The following is a 20,858-nucleotide window of genomic DNA, read 5'->3' on the forward strand; positions in this document are numbered from 1 at the left end:
ATCACTTAATTGTGTGCCTACATTATAATGAACAATGATGGTAGTTAGCCGCTTACAGCGTTCCATGCCGCATCATCTCTCAGGCTTGGGTGCCGGGGCACACAGAGCTCCCAGCTGCTCCGTTATCAGCACTCTGTCCCCGGAAACACCACTGCCATGGCCACCTGGGTGGCTCAATTGGGCCTTCAATCATCAGTTTTCCCTGAATGCTTCCCTCGACTGCAGCTCTTCTTACTTGTTTTCTTTGCTCTCCGTATTCATTGTGGGTTACTTTTGTCTTGACCCCAACGATGGTAGTCCAGACACAGAACAGCTATGACCTACTTAGTTAATAGGAGCAGATGAGCTTTATTATACCTATTTACAGTTGCTGTATAGTTCCAGTTACTCTTTTTGTATTCACATTATGAGACCAAAGAAACTACACAGAAGCAGTGAGCCAATGGGGCCCCTGGGGCATTTTAGCGACAGCACAAACGATAATTTGAGCATAATGAGATTGCCAAGACAGAAATAAGAAGAAGATTGTTTGAAAGTAAACAGTGCAGAGTGCAGACCCAAACGTCAAACCCCAAAACCCAAGAGCATATGAGTGCATGAAATGCAAGTGTGGGGAAAAGCTTGAACTGACATTGAAACAGACTAATATACCGAACCAAGAATGGTATATGCAGTTTTGGATATAAAAAGGAACTAACAAAAGAGGGAAGTCTTGGCAAAAGAAATATACCAGGCAGTTGAAGTCACATAAGAAGGCCTGGTAGGAGAGTACACCAGGCAGTTTGAAGATCAAGAGAAGTCCTAGCAGGAGGGTACACCAAGCAGTTGGAAGTACATACAGATTCCTGGAAGGGGAGTATACCAGGCAAATTGCAAACTCACACAATTTTTTAAAGAAGGACAGGGTTTGTTAAACAAAGAAGGAATTAGTGTTAAAGAAAGACCACTACAGAGCGTTATACCTTACAGGATTGCTGTGGGCCAAGGAGAGAGACACAGAACAGTTAGAATAAGAGACCTTGCCACCCTGTTGTGGAATCCAGGGCAAGGAAACCACCCTCTGGATCCAAGATCTTTTTTATCTTGGAGAACATTTATGTTGGAATTATTCTAATTTTCCTTTATGAAGACCCTTTGCCAAACACCAAGTTAAAGACATTTTCCCTTCTCACTTTATTATTTTGTTTGTAGTGTGAGGGTTAGAACACAATGTTTAGACACCAGGGCGGCTTTTGATTTCTGACATCCTGACACAGACAGATCCTTCGTTTCTGGTTTTTAGGTAGGCAAACTCCTCTTTAGAATAGGGTCAGAGAGGCATATTCTCAACCCAGAGATTTTCTTTTGGGTAGCTTTCTCTCCATGGACATCAATGGAACCCTTCAAACATTTTGGTAATTTTGATTCCTGACCGGAAGCCTGTCACAATTTGCGAAATGCACCATCATTTGTGCCCTCACACATCACCTTAAAGTGAAGTGTGGCAGGCATGGGCACTTATTACCAGTTTTCCTTTAGTAAGATTTTTGTTACTTTCACAAAGTGTCCAAGATGGGTTTGTGGCAGCAGATGTTTTTCTACTCTGTTACTCAGTTTTCACTTTTGCATTTTACTGCATAATGCTTTTTAAGTGCCATTACTTAAAGTGGCCATGCCACAAATTATTCCATTGTAGGGATGGGGGCGACCCTAGCTCGAATTTGTGATAAAATGAGGACTCTTGCAGCCACTCTTCAGATCGTTGTTGGAGCTATGACTACTAGGAAGAGGTCCAGCTGACTGAAAATCCAGAACTCTTCAACCGTTCTGGCAAAGACCTACTCCTTTGCTGATCTCCAGAAAGCCTTCATCTATGCTTTGCCCCTGGACCAGTGGGAACAACCAGTTGTGTCCTGAGGGCTGATCAACGTCTTCATGGGCTACCTCACTGCACTGGTTATTGTCTCCAGTTGAGCCTTGAAACTCAACAGATCCTTGACCTATGAAACAAGCTGGAGCCTACTGAAGACCATGGATGGCTGTTGACCCCAGCCAAATCCCAGTGAAGCGTTGCCTCTCTAGATAGATCTGCTGAAGACCTTTGTTAGTGTTCGAACCTTGCACTGGTGGGACTAACTAGTCCAGTTCCTTGCATGCCGAAATTGAGATTTGAGACATCAGAATTGTCCTTGGACCATCCTGAAAGAGGACCAGCTCTGTCCAGGGCATTTAATGTGAATCAGATGCTGTTCCGAGTTTTGCCTGTGAACTCTCCAGGTCCCCAGCTTGTGGCCCAAGAATAGACCTTCTGAGTGCAATGATCTTCGCTGCTGCCAACTTCCATCAAGTCCAGTGGTTCTTCTGTTATCATGGGACTTGTCGTAGTCTGCATCACAGGGTTCAAAACATCAGGTGTTCGGTACTACTGCCTAGACCCAATACTGATGCTGAAAACAAGCACAGTACTCATAACCCCAAGACCTCCTTCAACATAACCAATGATGGAAGTAATTGAACTCGGTGAATCTAGGTACCAAAGGGTGGTTTCTAGTGGAATCGGAGTAGGGGGGCAGTTCTGCATGGCTGTTTCTGCCCTCTCCCACCATAGTGTTTGTATGGGTGCAAAGTCCTGACCCTGCCACTCCCTTGCCTGGTTGTGATCAGTGGAGCTATTACCAAAGACCCCCAAAAGACTTTCCCTAGAATGCAGCATTTGGAGAGGACCCCTAATCCTTGGTACTTCGTGTGACAAATCTAACAACTTCGTCACCAATTCCCTGGAAGGAAGCCTCTCCTACGTGGCAAGGGAAAGGCAGAAGATACCTCACCCTGGGGCTGGCTATCTGTGGGAGGACCACATGGGAAATGCCAAGCTCCAGGGAGACAGGAAAAGACTGAACCAAGAAAACACCTCAGTTTTAACTTTTGATGACAAACATGTACCTTTGCAACATTCCTGCATGGCTTACTGTAAAAGTTGATAATGATTTCCTAAATATTCACAACACAAAAGTTCAGTTAACCCCCTCTTTTAATACTGAGACTAGCAAGACTGATGGAGTAATGAGGATGACTACGCACGGTAAACCTATGCAACGTTCTTGTAATTGGAGATCACTAAGAAAGAACAGGACTTTTAAAACGCACACTTTGATGCAAATGAGAGAGATCGAGACAGAGCCAGAGACTGGACAGGTGGCTGACTGGTGCCGAGACCGTGAAGAAGCCCGAAGACTCAGAAGCTGCAATAGAATGAATTGCAGAGGCCAATGGACACAGTGCACCAAATAGTCAGGATGGGAGAAGTTTGCTGCTTTACAACTGCAAACAGCCAGAGCTGCCAAAGGCAGAAGAAGACAAAGCAAGAAGAGAACCACTTACCGAACACCACAACCAAAGGAACAGGTGCGGAGATGCCTTAGAGATACAGGGAACATTACAGACACTGTCATGACCGGTAAGCCCAGATAGAAAAACTGTTTTACTAGGACGCACCTGAACGAATGTTTTGTGCCGCATACTACGCTTGAAAGTATTAATGGAACAAATCTTGTGAACGGAAAACGTATATTGTGAATGAAACATGCCCAAGTAATGGCAGAGACAGTATTTCTAAAGTGACCAATATAAACAGGAAGAGCCTAAAGGAAGGGCTAAATATTATTACTGAAACTACCAGTGTGAACAGAACGGGCCAAAGTGAAGGCAGAGATATTATTAGTGAAAAAAACTTTGTGAATGGAACAAGCCTACATGAAGGCAGGGATATTATTATTGAAACAAATATTATGAATGGAGCAAGCCTAAGTGAAGGCAGAGATACTATTATTGACACAAAAATTGTGACTGTAACAAGCCCAAGTGAAGGCAGAGATATTATTTCTGAAAGTAATATTGTTAATGGAACAAGCTGAAGCAAAGGCTTTGCTAATAAGGACATTGTCAACAGTGAAAGAGAGAACAGGTGTTCACCCATTATTGGAGAATTGTTATAAATTGGATGAAAGCAAAACTCAAAATTAAAAGGGAGAAAGGGTTGTGGACCCAATGCTGGAAAATTGTTATACATTCAGTGAAGAAGCCCTGGCAGAATAGTGAACCAGGCAACCCGTGAGTCTGACACTTGCACTCAAAGATGATATCTTGGCTTGTGAATAAACCAGGAATAAGAAAGACAAAGATAAACGTGGAGACCCATGCCCATTTTTAAGAACCAAGGATCGTACCCTGGCAGGAGAGTATACCAGGGAAGGAAACAGTAATCGTATCCTGGCAGGAGAGTGTACCAGGAAGGGAGAGAGGATTCATAAAGCACATGGGTCAGAACCCCCTTAATTGTGAAAGTGTGTATTAGAAGGGGAAAGCTTATATCCCAAAAGGTTTCAAGAGAAATCACGAGAAACAGTTACCAAGTATGCTGGAAGAAATCTAGGGCAGGGGAACCCCTTTTCCTGATAGAACTTTCGTTCTCTCTTCATGTATGTGTACCTTACAACGTTGTGTTTTGGACTACAACAACCAGCTACCCTGGTATAGCATAAAGAGGTTCCCATTTCACCCTGTATTAAATTTAGACTCTAAGGGTCAGTTGAGGACAAGTGGACACAGGACTGAAGATGTTTTTGCTATGTAACATCCTGACACAGATGTTCCTTAGTTATGTTGATGTAGGTAACCCCCCACAGAGATAGGGATAGATGGCATTTTCCCAAACCCTCTTATTATTTTTATAATAAAAGTGTATAACCAAAACTCACATGCCAATGTTTCTGAGTCTTACAGCTAACGCCTTACACCTCTCACCTAAACTTTGCCTTTTCATCATTGGAACAGTTTACTCAACTGTTGGCTTGGCTACAACTTATTTTCTTTACTTAAAGTCACCAGACTACATACCAAAGGTGATTTGTGATTGGCAGCAGAACTACTCACTTTTGCAGGGAAGGGCCTTTTATTAGTTGGAGGCCTTATTTCATGAGGCAGGGTAATATTCTTTGCATTTGTGTGTGCTTTGTTTTACCATTACACCACACCCATATCTCCTAAAGACTAAGGGCCTCATTACACGGAAGGCGGTAAACCATGGTGCTATTAGCACTATGGTTGCCGCCGGTACCATACCGGTACCACCATGGAGGAAAGGCGAATTACCACCCCATTCCAAGGTTGGCAGGGTGGTAATTCCCCCCTTCCTCCATGGTCCTTCCCCATTCCCATTTTTGCCCCATAGGGCATAATGGGAATGGGGAAGGAGCTAATTACGGTACCGCAAATTGCGGTACCGTAATTAGCTCCAAGGTCCCTTTACGGGTCCCAACTTTAACGGCTGGTCTACACCAGCCGTTAAGGTCGGTTCCCGCAAAGGGACCTCGTAGTAAGGCGGTAAGGGTTAACGGTCACCGGTACCCTTACCGGTCACCGTTAACCCTTACCGCCTTCTGTGTAATGAGGCCCTATGTCTTACTACTCTACCAAATACCGTGATTGAGTTTGGCTAGACTCAAGTGTCTTTTTCCCTGTTCACTAAAATAGGGTGGCCTTTCTGAACCCCTCCTCAGGGCTGGTTCTGAAAAGCCATTTTAACAACTTGGTTGAAGAGCCCACAAAGTTTCAGCACAAAGTTTACAACTGCAAATTCCAGTTCACCAACTTAAGCACCCATTTCAGAGGCTGAACTCTTTCTTTGGAGCTGTATCATTTAGTGAAAGTCCACGCATCTTACGATTTGCCTGGAATGTACAAAGAAATACTTCAGTGATTAATTACGTACAATCCTTTCAGTGTTGTCCATATGCCAGCACAGGGGCTCCTGTTATGTCAGTAGCACACAGACTACAGGTGATCGCAAATGATGCTCACACAATTGGCTCACCTCCATTATATCATATACCACTTCATCAAAGACATTGATGAACACATCATCTGTCACAGACTGCAAACTGGCCGTACTGTAGTCACCATTCGGAGCTCTGCAAGTGGAGAAAGTAAAGTGTATTCAATATAAACCTGCAAACCTTGATTCATCTGAGCTTTCAAACCTTGGACATGAGCAGTTCAGTTGTAAACTGTAAAATTAATGTAAAGAAAATCTCTTACAAAAGGTTGGTGAGATTGTTTTGCTTTTACCTAAATGGAAGTTCTAGCTCCTCGTTCCAGTTAGGGTTGGGTCCCTCTGCAGTCGTCGTCCGGCAGATTGTACGTTGGAATAACACTTCTACAAAGGGACGAACTAAAACCTTGTAGGCAAAAGAAAAACAAAATGCAACAATTATTTTGTGTCATTTAGTAGTTTCATGCAGCAAATCACACAGAACAAGGCATCTGCTATAAAACTTTTATACCAAAGAGACAGATGTCGAAATGACTGGTTGACCTACAAAAAATCTCCCTTGCCCACCCTTACTTCAGTCCTTGACTTAATATCAGATAGAGCAAACCAGCACATACAGGGCTATGGATAATAAAACCTGAATGCCCGCTAGGGCTGAAGGTGGTAATTTCAAGGGCCAGACAGTGACAAAGATATTGTGTCAGTGGTGATGCAGAAGTCCACAGGGCACCACTAATACATGCCAGGACTTAATCATGATACTGGAACAAAGCAAAAGGCTTACCCATAGCGGGAGTAGCAAATAAACATTCCAAGAGTAGCGCAAGGGTCGTGTAAGGAACTCATGGTGGCAACAGTAAAGACAGACACAAGTGATCACAGTTCAAGGGTGTTTATTAAACTGTATAAATGGGTGAGAAAAACGCCTAATCTAAACCTAAATCTAAGATGGGAGCGAGCTACGACCATCAAATAATAATAAGGCAGTTTTACTGGCGTCTCATTAAATAAAAAAGGGCCTATACTTAAAGAAAATATTGCCAATCCTTACAACCAAGTTAAAAAATAGTGTGGGATAATGTTTACCAGAAAAGAAAGAAGTGTTCACAAAATGATAAGCCAGGATTGTATGGCTGGGATCTCCCTTGACCATGTTTTTTGGCACAGGACAAGGCGGGAATCTTAAGCACAGCACACTTCTGGGCTTCTCCAGCACAAGCTTACAGTTAGTTTCCAAAATACCAGGTCCTTCTGTGGCCAAGTCTCTTTCACACAAATTCTCTTGCCTCAGAGGACCAGAAGTGCCTTAAACAACAAACAAACAAAAGTTATTTTCAGTTATCTTTACATCGGGTGATTTCTCTTCACCCTTGGACCCCCTCAACTGGGTTCCTATCCTCCTTGAAACCTTGGCTTCCCTCAGTCGGGTTCACTACGGCCTTTTATTCAGAACGTAACATTCAAGAGTCTCAATGCCTTTTCATACAACAATTCACTGTGGACATCCCTCAGCCGGGTTCACTCTTGTCGACACAATACACAATGTTCTCGGGTGTATTACTGTTCACTCTAATTCACAGGCATCCCTCAGCAGGGTTCACATTTGCCAAATACACAGTTCACTTTGCTTTATCACACTGCAGGATTTCGTTAGCTTTCTGTGGCATCCCTATGTCAGGTTCACATAGCCCTTCTAACAGTTCATGTTTTCTAATGCAGTTCATGATTTGCTCATCTCATTGGAAAGCAGGGTTCCCTTCCCCTAGCTTTTTCTTGGCATCCCCCCATCGTGTTCACACTTGCCTTAGTTCACAATTTCACAACCTTATTAGAAAGCGGTGGTCCCCTTCCCCTAGCCTTCTCTTGGCATCCCTCTGTCCGGTTCACACTTGCCACAGTACACAGGACAGTTCGTTTAGACCCCTTAGGTTCTTCCCTTTTCCTAAGTTCAGATCTCAGCCCCCAGTCAAGCTTTCCTTTAGATTAGTTTAGTTTATTTATTTATTTGATAATGCACACCAAACCCTCAGGTAGCAGGGCACAACAGTTACAAGAATATTTAGAGCTTAGTTACAACAGATGGTTATTACAGTACATACGTTAAGCCCCCACCCAGGCTCCCCTTCTTGTCAATGTGTCAGAGACTTTCAATTGTACAAGTGGTTTGACTCCTCACGCTGGCCTCTCCAAGGGCCTCTTGGTACTTGTTGTTTCAACAAAGGGGACCAGCCAGAGTCCTTTGAATGAGCGCTCACGTGGCGCCTGACCACTCTTCAGCTGGTCATTCACTGGACCTTCTTTCAAGCTTAAAACACACATATGTTCTTTGTTCACAAGTTCATACAATATTGCCGTTCGCAACCTTGGGATGAACACAGTCCGGTTTTGCTATCAGAGGTCTGCGACTCACTGGCTGTGCTGAACCCGTTGGCTTGTCTTGCTTCTGGAGTAAAGGATGGTACCATGGTAGCAAGCATGCCTCCCCGCCGGGTTATCAGAGCGGGAGTCCCCCGTGCACTGTTGACATCTGTTACACCACACGCCAGCTGTAAAATCCTGGTCTTATAATTCTTTTCACTGAGGCTTCACGGGCCTGGAATTAAAAGGGCAAGGGCACTTCCCTCTTTGGCGTCCTTTCAGATCTCGCTGCCTTTCTCCTCCTTTTGAACTTCCGGTCTGGAATAGCAGCTTCCTCGTGTGGTCGGCCTTGCTCAAAGTGTGCGTTCGTGCTCTGCCTTTTATCCCTGTGGGGAAGGGAAAGGTCTGTCAGGTGTGCGTAGTTGTTGTCAATTGCCTGACTTTGCATGACCCTTGTGTTGGGACATGTCAGGTAAACGGCTCTGGTGTTAGTCTTTTACGGTGTAAGAAAGTGTTCGTGTCGGAAAAGGAGGGGTGGGCGGTAGAGCTTCTAAATATCCTACGGGGTAGGATGGGGAACCTGTGTTAATGGGAAGGGGGTACCGCGTCTAAACTTTCGGTCTCCCACTTCCACTCCCCGAAGACCCCTCATCCAGGTGATCCTCCCCCACTGGTCCACCCCCAGGAACTGGATCCAATAGCGATGGCTGTGTCCTTGCCACCTGGACTACAGATCTCCAGGGAGTAGCAGGTGAGACGGTTACCAGTCATTTGGTCGAAAACCAAATGGTTGAATGACGATTTGATCGAAGTAAAATGGTCGAAAAAAAAAGGTCGAATTTATTTTATTTTTTTTCATTTTATGGGGGGTTCCCCCAACCCCACTTTTTCTTTATTAAAAATATTTTTTAAGTAACCAAAACTTAAAAAAAATATATAAATAAATAAATAAAAAAATTCGACCTTTTTTTTCGACCATTTTGATTCGATCAAATGGTCATTCGACCATTTATTTTCGACCATTTGACCGGACAACAGGTGAGACACCTTCAGGTGTCTCACAGTAGAGAATCAGACTTTGGTGATAATCAGGAGAGCAAGGGCATGCAAGTGGTACAGAGCACATTCTTGAGGTTGGACAAGCATCAAGACAGGGGAGGAGCTACTTATAATTACATGAAATAAGGACATTGAAATAAGGAAATGTTAATATGATTGGCTGGAGAAATTAATGGAAATGTCAGGATGTCAAACCAAAAATAGCCAGTCACTGTCATGTCCCAAAACCCTAGTACTAATGTGGAAGGATTTTATTTCAACTAAGGAAATATTGTAGAAAGTTATTTACCAGCAAAAAGTCCTGAATGTCTTTGGAGGTTTTAAACAAATGTTCTTCAAAGAAACAATGTTGTAATATCCAGGGAATGGCTCCTTTCCCCTGGAGTCTGCCTTCTTCCACTTAACTGACTAGGAGGTCGTCTTCTTATTATGTGGCTTTCTTAAAAGTCATAACAGTCTCTCAGATGAAGTTCACCTTGGCCTATGGCTCTCATAGGTGTGCATGTCTCTGAATCGCCACGCAGTAGTGTAGTGTGTCAGCTTGGTGTACCCTCCTGCCAAGTATATAAATCTTGTCTCTGGATCTCCTTGGCTCTCAGGATGGCAGACCTTCTTATCACCTGGTTCTCATATGGGTGCGGGTCCCAGACTTGCAGTTCTGAATCATGAGAGCTTGCTTTACTCACCTGCCAAGCATACAACTCTATTTCCCTTGAGCTTGGGTTCCCAGACCCTCTGATTCTTGTGCATTCTTATGGGTTTGGGTCCCACACTTGCAATACATCACAACTTGGTTTACTCTCCTATCAAGTATGTGCCCCCTTTTAAAATGTCCTGATACTTTTTAAGGTCCCAGACCCTCTTGTTCTCTGTTTCTCATGGGGGGTGCGCCTCCCCAGCTCACACACTGCTTTCATCTCAAACGCTCTCTGAACTTCTCAACCAGCTTCCCCGGACCTACCGCCCTTCTCAGTATGCCCGTGCACCTTTCTCTTGGTTTGCATCTTCTGAGGAACGGGGCTCTCCTGCGAGGCTCCAGCAGCAGGTGGAGATTTGGTTTTGCTGTTGCTCATTTCGCAGTCTTTGGTGTGCGTCTCTGCTCCGCGTTGCAGCTCTCTGGTGTGGGATATGCCTGGAGTTGATTCAGGTACATGTTCGCACCCTCCCTTCTTACTGCATTACTGTTAGGTAAGATTTTCATATTTGTGATAAATCTTCCTGACCTGTATCAACCCCAGAACATTTTGCTTTGATTAGGTAACTAATTTACCTTGTCCCTAGTTGAAGGGGAATCTTTTTCACCTCTCACCGAATCCTTTACTCTTTTTATGGGTGACCTGTTTATGTCTCTCCATAGTGTATGGTTGGAGTTATAGTTTCCTATAACTTTTTTGCTTAGGCTGGACTGCGCCTTTGGGTTTCCCTGTTAATTTCTCTTTAATGTACTTGGGTGAACTACTATTCTTAAGGGGTAAAAAGGGATTTTTATCTCCATTTACATTTTATATAGTGAGCCAGCACGCCCCACCTTATGGGGAGCGCAGGGGTGATACAATGTATCCCCTTGCTTACTTACCTGTGGCATGTTTGTTACAATTGCAAGTTTACTTGAATGGCTCGTGGTAGGGGTTTTACCTTAGTGACTTTTTAGCCTGATTATTTGCAGGCTGTTAAATGAGCTGCAGTAATGCACAGAAGGGCTACCAATCTGCTATAATGGTGGGTTCCGTTTTATTTGCCATTTTAAAGTATAAATGTTGTTTCTGAGGTCTTCCCCTGCCGTTCCAGGTGGGAACAACCTCAGTGGAAGATTTGTCTTCAGCAGGAATCCTTTGTATTCTCCGGCCAGGCTCCAGAGTGTCTGAGGAGGCAGGAAGCGAGGGAAGAGTGCAAAAGTCTACAGCCCTTTGGCTTTCACCTTGCCTGAAAGAAACCAATTCCAGTGAGAGGCTGGCTGTCCTGACTGGACAGCCAGACCTCCCCTTTCTGTAAACTGCAGGGAGAGATTGCAGAAGTTGTGCTGTAGTTCCTGATAAATACTCTGCCCTGGAAGCTGCTGACAAGTCGACCACTGATCGGTCGATGTCTTACCTTCATCTTCCGAAGAGGAAGATGAAGGTAAGACATCTGTAGTGATTTTCAGCAACCAGAGAGCGTGCTGTGTACCCGGAGCCTGATGCAACCCTTCCTTCCAATCGACCTGGGTGTCCCGAATGCAAAGACTCCTACACAGAGGCTGGTGGGATCCACTAGTCTCAAGAAGACCTGCATTTTGAGCCATCCCACGATGTGCTGCCACCTTGCTGGGCTGCAAACCGCCAATACCCTGGGACTTTGAGCCTGAGTGCGGTGCATGGTCTTTCGAAGTCCAAATTCAGATGAAACCTTGGTGGACTCCTGCTGGATCTCCAGGGACACGATTCGAATCCCTAAAATCCTCTCACCAGAGTGCAGGAGAGAGTGAAGAGAATCCGACCAGCGATTTTCATTCTTCATCTGGCTCCTCTAACAGGCAGTTAAATCCACAGAGCAGCGAGAATCCATGAATAAACCTTTTCTGGAAGCCTCCTCTGATGACTGCTGCTGCAAGTTCCCATCCAGTGTCCAGTTCTTTCGTCTCCAGACCAAGAATCCAGGGACCGGGTCCTGTGCTGCTGCATCCTGAAGACGTCCATTGCAAAGCTCTTCTTTTTTTCCTAAGGTACTGTGCAGGCTTGGGTAATACTTACCTTAAGTCTGGGGTGCATCCTGTGAGGCTGAGTGGGTGATTCGTGGGGTTGGGAGCTGGCCCATACCACTTGCCAAGGCTTAATGCTGGAACACAAATAGGGAGTCTTCTGTGATGTCCCTGAACAATTTAACTAACTCTGAAAGTGAATACTTGTTTAAGATCTCCTCTGGAAGTTTGACTTTCTTTGATCTGAACCACTATCTCAACCTGCCTACAGCTGGCACCTAGACCACTGGGGTCCCTCTTCTGCCTCTGAGAGAACTCATGCAATAGACTAGGGAAGGACTGGATAAGAAAAGGATTCTGCCTTGGAAGTATAACAAGTGTAAAAGTACTTACTTTGTAAAGAGGTTAGTGAGGTAACTGAATCTCCGTGAAAGAAGACGTTACAAAGTGTCATTAAGTTTATTTATGCTTACCTTTGAGTTGCATTCTGCCTTTCTAAAAGGTGTATACATTTCAATGGTGTTTCCCCCCTTCTGAAAAGTAACAGGTATTGGCGATTTCTTATTATTCTGAACTGAATAAGGTTACCAATAGAGTTTTACCTGCCTTGAATACCATTGTATCGTTCTTGAAATGTATCATTGGGGTTTGCTTTCCCTGGCCTGCTTTATACAGATCTAAAACAGTCTTTGAGTTAATACTTGTCTTTGAGTTTCTGGTAGCTCCTCTTGAAAGTATATAGGCCTTACTCACCTTGATTAGCTGCGTCTCTTCTAAACTTTTAACCCTCGGTTGTGCTTCCCTGAATTGCTTTGGAGCTATTCTAAAATAGTTTCATAAAGTCCTTACTTACCGTTGAAACTGTATTATACACTTCTTAAAATTATACTGGGTATAACTAGCTATAAGGTAGCGGATAGTTATGCACCCATAGGTCAATTACTTACCTGGGCCTCATCACGAGTTGGGCAGTAGCCCTTAAATTTCGGCGGTAACGCTATTACCGCCGCATTTAAGGGTCCGCCCAATCTCAGGCTGGCAGCGCTGGCTCTAAACTGGGGGTAAATACACCAGAAAAATGCCCAATTTCAGGTGCAAATAGCGCTGCACTATTAGCGTATGCTAATTACGCTGAAAATTCCCCATTGGGTCATTGCCGTTACCGCCCAACCCGTGATCCAGCGGTAATACCCCCGGAGGGTTGGGCTGTAACGCAAATACAGCTGGGCAGTATCCCAGGCCCATTGTGTCTTTCTTTTTTGAAATTTCTTTTATTTTTTTTACCAACTTTATTTTCTTCTCATGGACTCAAATTACAAGCATACATGTGGGGAGCAGTATACAGAAATGTTGTCATTGTACTTTTCCCTTTTTTCCCCCCAGTTCTCTTTTCAAGTCTGTAGGAAGTCCATGATTATATATTAACATTTATAACTCCCCCCCCCTTTGTCTTCAGTGGAGCAGATAACATATATCCCCTTTCAGCCCTCCCTCCCCCCAACTGGGCTGGTTCCGCTTTTCCACACCGTTAGTCTATGCAATTACAGTTCGGGCCTTGTCTGCCTGTGTTAGCGGTTGCTGTGGGCCCTTTTTGAGTTTCTGTCTTACCTTAGTTCAGAATTGTTCTCATCAGGTTAGGTCTGTGGAAGTAGGCTTCCCTGTCTGTAACAGTCTATAAATGGGTCCCACACTTACCTGAATTTCAGGTATTTGTTGTCTTTTATGGCCCCTACCTTTTCCATTGCCAGTATGTGCCATATTTTTACCCACCAGCACGCGACCACTGGGCTTTCAGAGTTTTTCCATCCTTGGGCCAGGGTTATTTTTGACGCGTTTAGAAGTTGAGTGATCAGGGTTGCGTTATTGCCTGTCTCTGTGTAGACGCCTTCAACTGCAGTCCCCAACAGTATTACCTTTGGGTCGTATGGGAGTTGTCTCCCTGTGATTTCTCTTATGTGTCCCAGTATCTCTTTCCAGTATATTTCAGCTTTAGGGCAGGTCCACCACATGTGGTATAGGTCCCCTCTGTTGCTACATTGGCTCCAGCAGTTGGGGGGGTAGGCTGGGTTCATTTTGTTTAATCTGTGTGGGGTTAGGTACCATCTTGTGTATAGTTTATATGAGGTCTCCTTGATTGTGGTGCATTTGGATGCTTTCTGGGCCCTGGGGATTTGACCCCATTCCTCCTCCGTGATAGGGGTTCCCAGATCTTTCTCCCAATTGTCTCTGTATGGGATTTGATCCTCAATTCGTGCGCTGTCTAGTAGTTTATATATTCTTGTTATTACTTTGTGGGTCTGGCCTTCCTGTAGGGTGAGTTCTAGTCCTATGGGAGTCCTAGAGGCCGCCTTTTTCACCCCTTCCTGGGATATCCAGTGCCTGATTTGTATATACTTGTATCTCTCCCTTTCCCCTATGCCGAATTCCTATTTGCATTCCTCGAATAGTAATGGGGATCCTTCGTGGTAGAATTCTTTTAGGGGGAATCGGGTGTGTTTGCCCCCAGTTTGTCCAAAATCTGTCTTGTTTACCCGGGGGAAGTCCTGATTGTGTGCCATTGGTGTAAAGGGGCCCAGTCCGGGGACTATATGATATTTTCTGAGTGCTGTGTCACATGCTTTTAGTGAAGTGCGGGTAGATTCTAGTAGATGTCCCTCCGCCCCTCTTGCCCCTGTCCGTAGGGCGTGTAAAGTCCCAACGGGGATACTGGTTTCTCCCTGTTCTATTTCCACCCATCTATTTCAGCATAGGGGCTATCTGGGCTGCCAGTGCGTATCTTTCCAAGTCGGGGAGTCCCAGCCCTCCCAATAAGGGTGGCCTAGTTAGGATTTCTTTTTGTATTCTGGGTTTCTTCCCATTCCATACGAAGGTTACCAGATCCTTTTGTAGTTTTCTGCACATTTTGGGGGGAATCTCTATCGGGAGGGAGCTAATTACATATGGGAGGCGGGGCAAGAGGGTCATCTTGAGTGTGGTTATACGCGCGAACCATGAAAGTTCCTGGGCATCCCATCTCGAGAGGTCCTCCTTTAAGTGTTTCCACAGCGGCACTATGTTCTCCATATTTAAGTGTTTGTATTCCCGTGTCAGTTGGACTCCTAAGTAGTCTATGGCCTTGGGCTCCCAGGTTAGAGGATGCTGGGTGGATTTGGGTAGTGATTTGGCGGTGTCTCTTAGGAACAGTAGGATATCGTCCGCGTATAGTGCTATTCTATGTTCTATCCCTCCTGCTAATACCCCTTTTATTTCTTGGTCCTGTTTTATGGTTTGTGCCACTGGCTCCATTGCCATTGCAAATATAAGGGGGGGGATAGTGGGCATCCCTGCCGCGTACCTCTACAAATTTGTATTGTTGTGGTGGGTCTGCCGTTGATTATAAATGTTGTTGAGGGGAGTTTGTAGTTCACCAAGACCATCCTTATAAAGGTGGGGTCGCAGCCGTATTTCTTCAGGGTTAGCTTCAGGTACGCCCAGTCTAAGCTATCGAAAGCTCTGCGTGCATCTAAGACCACTATGGAGAATTTCTGTTTTGTTTTTTTTCCTATTTCTATAATGTCTACCGCCCGCCTAATGTTGTCCTGTGTGTGTCTTTATGATAAATCCTGCTTGGTCTCCGTGGATTATTTGGGATAGGACCTTCGCTAACCTGTTTGCCAGGATTTTTGCATATGACTTGGCGTCGCTATTAAGTAATGATATTGGCCTGTAACTTGTGCAGTCTGTGTTTCAGGATGAGGACTGTGGTCGATTTGCCCATGTCTGGCGTGACTGCCCCGGTTTCTCTGATGTAGTTGAAACGGTTCGTTAGTGGACCCAGTAGCTGGTTCCTAAAGGTTTTGTAGTACCCGTTCCCGAACCCGTCCGGCCCAGGTGTCTTATTATGTGGAAGGTGTGTTATGGCATCGCTTATTTCTTGGGCCGTTATGGGAGCCTGAAGGTTCAGGTTGTCTTCTTCCGTTATCTGGGGGAGGGCTATTTTCGCCGTGTAGTCTAGCTGGAGTTGCGGGGATAGCTCCTCTCTTTCGAGGAGATCTAGGTGGAACTTTTCCATGATGTCTAGTTTTTCCTCTTCCGATGTGCTCGTCCCCCCTTTTGGGTTCTTGAGACTCACTATGTAGTTGCAGGTTTTTTGTTTGTTGAGTGTAGCTGCTAGGAATTTGTTAGCTTTACCTCCGTGTGCCTAGTAGGACTGTTTAGTGCATAGTATGGATTGCGTGGTGTGATCTGCCATATGGGTTTCTAGTTGGGCTCTCACTTTTCTGAGGTTTCTTACTGTTTTGGGTGTTTGTTTGGCCTTATGTTGCATTTCTGTTTGAGTAGCTTTCTTTCCCGTATATATGCTGTGGTTTGTGATATGAATTCCCCCAGCATTACTGCTTTCCCTGCGTACCATATTACCCCCCAGTTTGTTTCTCCGTTTGCATTGTCCTGAAAATAGTTATTCAACGCTGTTTCCATGTGGGCTCTAAGGGCAATGTCTCCGAGTATGATCTCGTTCAGTTTCCAGTTTCTGTTAGGGCGGGATGTCTCTTTTATCGGGGTCATTTTTAGTATAACTGGGGCATGGTCAGTGAGGTATTGTACTCCTATTTGTAAGTCTTCGATTTCTGGGATGAGGGTGGATGAGGTCAGGATCATGTCTATCCTCGAATAGCCCCTGTGTACAGGTGAGTAATGGGTGAATTCCTTTCCTGTGTTGTAAAAGAATCTCCACGTCTCTATTACCCCTAGGTCTCTGAACAGTTTGCCTAGTGCTTGTCTGTTCCTGCCGTCTGCCACGGTGGGGGGGGGGGGGGGTCTTATCTAGAGTGGGGTCCATTATGCAGTTAAATTCTCCCCCTACTATAATTTGTCCCTCGCACCAGCTACCCAGGTTCCGCAGGATTTCGCCCAGGAGGATGTCTGGTCTATCATTTGGGCCATATAGTGCTATTAGAGTGTATGTTTGTTCGTACAGGGTGCCTTTAAGTAGCAGGCATCTACCCTCTGTTTCTCTACATACAGTCTTTTTCTTGAATGGTAATTAAGCGTTTAGTAAGATTGCGACTCTAGTTTTTTTTCCCCCTTCTCTGTAAGCAAATTATTGTTTGGGGAAGGCTCTATGGGCCATCTGTTTCTCGTCTAGCGCAAGCAGGTGTGTTTCTTGAAGGAAAACTATTGCGGCTTGGAGTTCCGTCAGGCGTGTTAATATACTATGTCGTTTCACTGGCGAGTTTAGGCCCTGTACATTCAGGGTCATGACCGTTAATTCAGGCATGAGTCTTGTGTGGGGGATTCTTCATCAACTGTGTGCCTCCTTTCGGCAATGGATGGTGTACGGGGTGTAGTCGCGGACCATACCTTGAACCCATCCCAACACAACATAACCAAACAAAAAAGATTATAAACTTGCAAACTTGTTTTCACCCTCGTGGTGGTGGGACCAAGGAGTCTTTGCGCCCCCTCTGGGTTCCCGCCGGAGCGTTGGGTCACTTGATTCCCCCAACGTCCCATTCGCCAGGGCGTATCTGGGCTTGTCGTCGATTCCCCCCCCTCTCTCCGCCCAGGCTTAATTCAATCTCCTCTCTGGTTTTACCTTTCGTTGTGTTCCTTTTGCGGTCGTCGGCTTCTCCTCCATTCCGTTTCCGTGTTCTGTAGTGTTTTGTTTGTTGTTAATATGCAGAGCCTGTTCTCTTAAAGTTTATCATGGTTTGACACCCTATGGTGCGATTTCTCTTATATTGACGTCGCCTGGCGTCGTGGGACCATTTCCCATCGTCTGGGTCCTCCCCCCTTTCTCGGATGGCGTGTTTCAATATTTTTCTGGGGTTCCTCTTCTTCTAGCTGCCGCAAAGTTATCCCTTCGCATGTAGAGATCCGCTGTGGTTTGCCTTCCCACGCGAATTGTAGTCCGAAGGGGTATGCCCATCTGCATATGATGTTTTTGGCTTTCAGTGCCCTCGTGACTGGTTGCATCAGTCTCCTTTTGTGCAGCGTGGATAGGGCTAGGTCCTGAAAGAGTCGGATCTGGTTGCCGTTGATGGTGATTGTCTGTTGCTTGCGGGCAGCTCGTAAAATGTCCTCTTTCATTAAGTATGAAGTCATTGCCATGAGCACGTCTCTTGGCCTGGTTCCCGGGTCGTTTCGCTTGGCCCCCACTGTTACGCTCACCTGGCTCCCACAGGGGCATCGATCGGACCCGGACAGCTGCGACCTCCTCCAACGTGAAGCGTAGTGCAGAGATGACAGACTGGACTGGACCGCCTTATCTCGTCTGCTTGACCCGTAGAAGTATTCTCCTTATGTTTGTAAATGATGAGCTCTCCATCCTGCGTGAAATGCAGGGGCGCGTAGATACCAGTTACTTCACTGGTTTGAAGGCGTTGGAAGAGTTCCAGATGAATATTGACTCCGAGGTTCCAGGCGAGAACCCCCAAGTATAAAGTTCAGATAGTTCAATGTGTCCGATGTTCTTGTATTGCAGCTGGGTCCAAGGGAAGATTGTCTTGTGGCAGCTGATGGTGTTCAGGTAAGAGTCTGTATTACCCAACACTGTCCGGCAAAAGATGCGTGTGTTTAAATTGCTGGTTTCTCTCTCCTTACAGGTGCGGCGTAAGAAGTTGCGGTTTGTTACAGAATAATGCCTCCGGTTGTTAATCAGGTAAGTCTATGGTGGAGAGGTTGTATTTGTTGGCTCTCTCGGCTCACCTTATGTTTCTTTTGTCCCCTAGATGGTGGAATTCGGCTGAGAAAATGATGGAGGCTGTGCCGGATCGAAAAACGCTGTGAGGACTGGTGAGTATGGCGCGGCGCTGCAGCTGGTGATGCGACGCGTGTAGAATAATGTATTTTTCAGTTCGAAGATGTGATGATCCGGAATTCAGGTAAGGATTGAAATAATATCTGTTTTCTAACCTTTCCTTCTTCTTTCTTCTATTGCTAGGAGCTCTGGATTCGAGACGGGCGTGGCTGAAGACTGAATGCTGACTGCAGGCAAGGTGAGCGTCACGCTGCTGGATGCAGAATAACGCGAAGCATGTGCTGCTGTTCAGGCGTGGTTTAAATAGCCTCCAAAGTAGTTCCAGGTAAGAAGTCCCTAGAACCACACCCGAGTAAAAAATAGTCCCTGTAGTAAAATGTTCCCATCCAGGCCTCACGTTGGCTTGGATTCATTTGCAGCATGGTCTGCATGAGGTGAGTAAAGTCTGTGAGCCTGGCGCCTATGGTGCCAGGACTGATTTCTATTATGAGCCTGGCGCCTAAGGCGCCAGGACTGAACCCAGACAGCCCCCAGCTGGGGCTGCTGGGGTTTTATTAAATATCTGGATGCCTGCTCCCAGGGCTGATGGGCTTGATCCGGATGCCTGGGGTAGGCATCATGACAGCACTCCCCCCCAAGGCCCCTCCTAAAGTTGCTCTTCCCCTTGGTCCTGGTTTGTCTGGGAAGTTCCGATGGAATTTCTTCACCAACCGAGGTGCATGGACGTGGTCACTAGGTTCCCACGACCTTTCTTGTGGTCCGTAGCCCTTCCAATCGATTAAATAAAAAAGTTTTGATTTAACCATCTTGGAGTTCAGGATATTTTTTACCTCGAATTCCGATTCTCCATCTATCAAGATGGGGTCGGGTGGTTTGGTTAATCTTGTTCCTGGTTGAACTGGTTTTAAAAGTGAAACATGAAAGACAGGATGAATGCGCATATTAGAGGGTAATTCCAATTTGACAGCTACCGGGTTGATAATGGCCTTAAAGGCATGGTCTAGTAAAAATTTTTATTGTCCCTACGGGTCGGCCACGTTTTTTTAAGTCTAAGTGGCTCGATTTTAGAAAACTTTCCTATGAACCTTACCCGAGTTTTCGTCCATTAAACACACGTGAAAACAAGCACCAGGGAGCCGCCATTTTCTGATAATCCTATCTTTTCCCCGATCGCCCTGGCTGACCTGCTTTTGCGGCACTAAATCAATTCCCCTGCCCCTGAGCCTGTCATCAGCAGACTCGTACCGCCCATTTCCCAATGCCAAAGCACGTCTCGTGTCAACATTCGCTGCGCTTCAGCTAATGACTTGTCGCCATGGAAATGGCAGGACGCCTCTTTCCTCAATAAGTATAAACAGACCGTTTCACAACACACAGCAGCAGATTTTCGATTCCATTCCTCTCTCTGTGTTACTTTGAGTATTCTGTGACTCTGGTCAGCTACCTCCGCCGCTTGTAGCCCGTGTGAACAGATACCAGTACCACCGCTATAAATTATTTTAGTTTGTTTAACACAAAATGGCTACAATAATGCCCTACATGTATACCGAGGAGGAACTACTGGAAAGGGAAGCGCGCGAAAACGATGGGGATTCGGACGGCAGTTGGCAGGATGAATCAACAGATGAAGAGCCTGGGCCTAGTCGAATGGACGGCGTCTCCACCTGGTGCACATGCAATCGGTGCGAGCTAATGCCAACTGAGGACGAGAACTGCTGCTGCCGAGAAAACTCGGGATGCCTGGCCTACATTTCGGAAGGGGAGCCACGACCGCAATGCATAACCGAGCTGCCAGACTTCAGGGCAGCCTGCCTCTCACGTGCCGTGTTGAGAATAATGATGGTGCTTATGCACGAACTTCGCGCAACTGTTCATCCTCGTAATCCGAGTAATGAGTAAGTATACTCTGCTTGTCATGCCACTCCTATTTCATGTTCTTCTACTATATCCAAAATTACATCTACATATCATTGTAACGCATGTAAGTCGTTCAATAGTGTGCATTGTCTAGATAGCATTTGTCCGTGTAGAATGCCATTAGTTACAAGAATTGTCATTGACAACAAACCTTTATTAAACTTATCTTGGTCATTTAAAAACAGTTTGTTTCATTCCTTTTCACAGGTGGTACAGGCTGGTGGTCTATCGTTCCTTTACATGGTGGCTTCACGGGAGGCTTGGACACCGCGTTCGAAGAGTGATACCCGCCTGTGCCG

General features: G+C 45.6%; 1 protein-coding gene across 2 annotated transcripts in view; it reads right to left on the reverse strand.

Moving 5' to 3' along the window:
- Positions 1-20,858, reverse strand: part of CC2D2A (coiled-coil and C2 domain containing 2A) — a 1,164,962-nt gene that overhangs the window by 164,693 nt on the left and 979,411 nt on the right. For both annotated transcript variants that reach the window (XM_069631936.1, XM_069631935.1), the window contains exons 25-26: positions 6,106-6,215; positions 5,852-5,948 (exon numbers count right to left, since the gene is read on the reverse strand). In XM_069631936.1, coding sequence (XP_069488037.1) covers positions 5,852-5,948; positions 6,106-6,215 — 207 coding nt within the window. The remainder of the gene's footprint in view (positions 1-5,851; positions 5,949-6,105; positions 6,216-20,858) is intronic.

This window comes from Ambystoma mexicanum, chromosome 6q (genome assembly GCF_040938575.1).
Source record: "Ambystoma mexicanum isolate Mex_15411 chromosome 6q, UKY_AmexF1_1, whole genome shotgun sequence".
Taxonomy (NCBI): Eukaryota; Metazoa; Chordata; class Amphibia; order Caudata; family Ambystomatidae; genus Ambystoma; species Ambystoma mexicanum.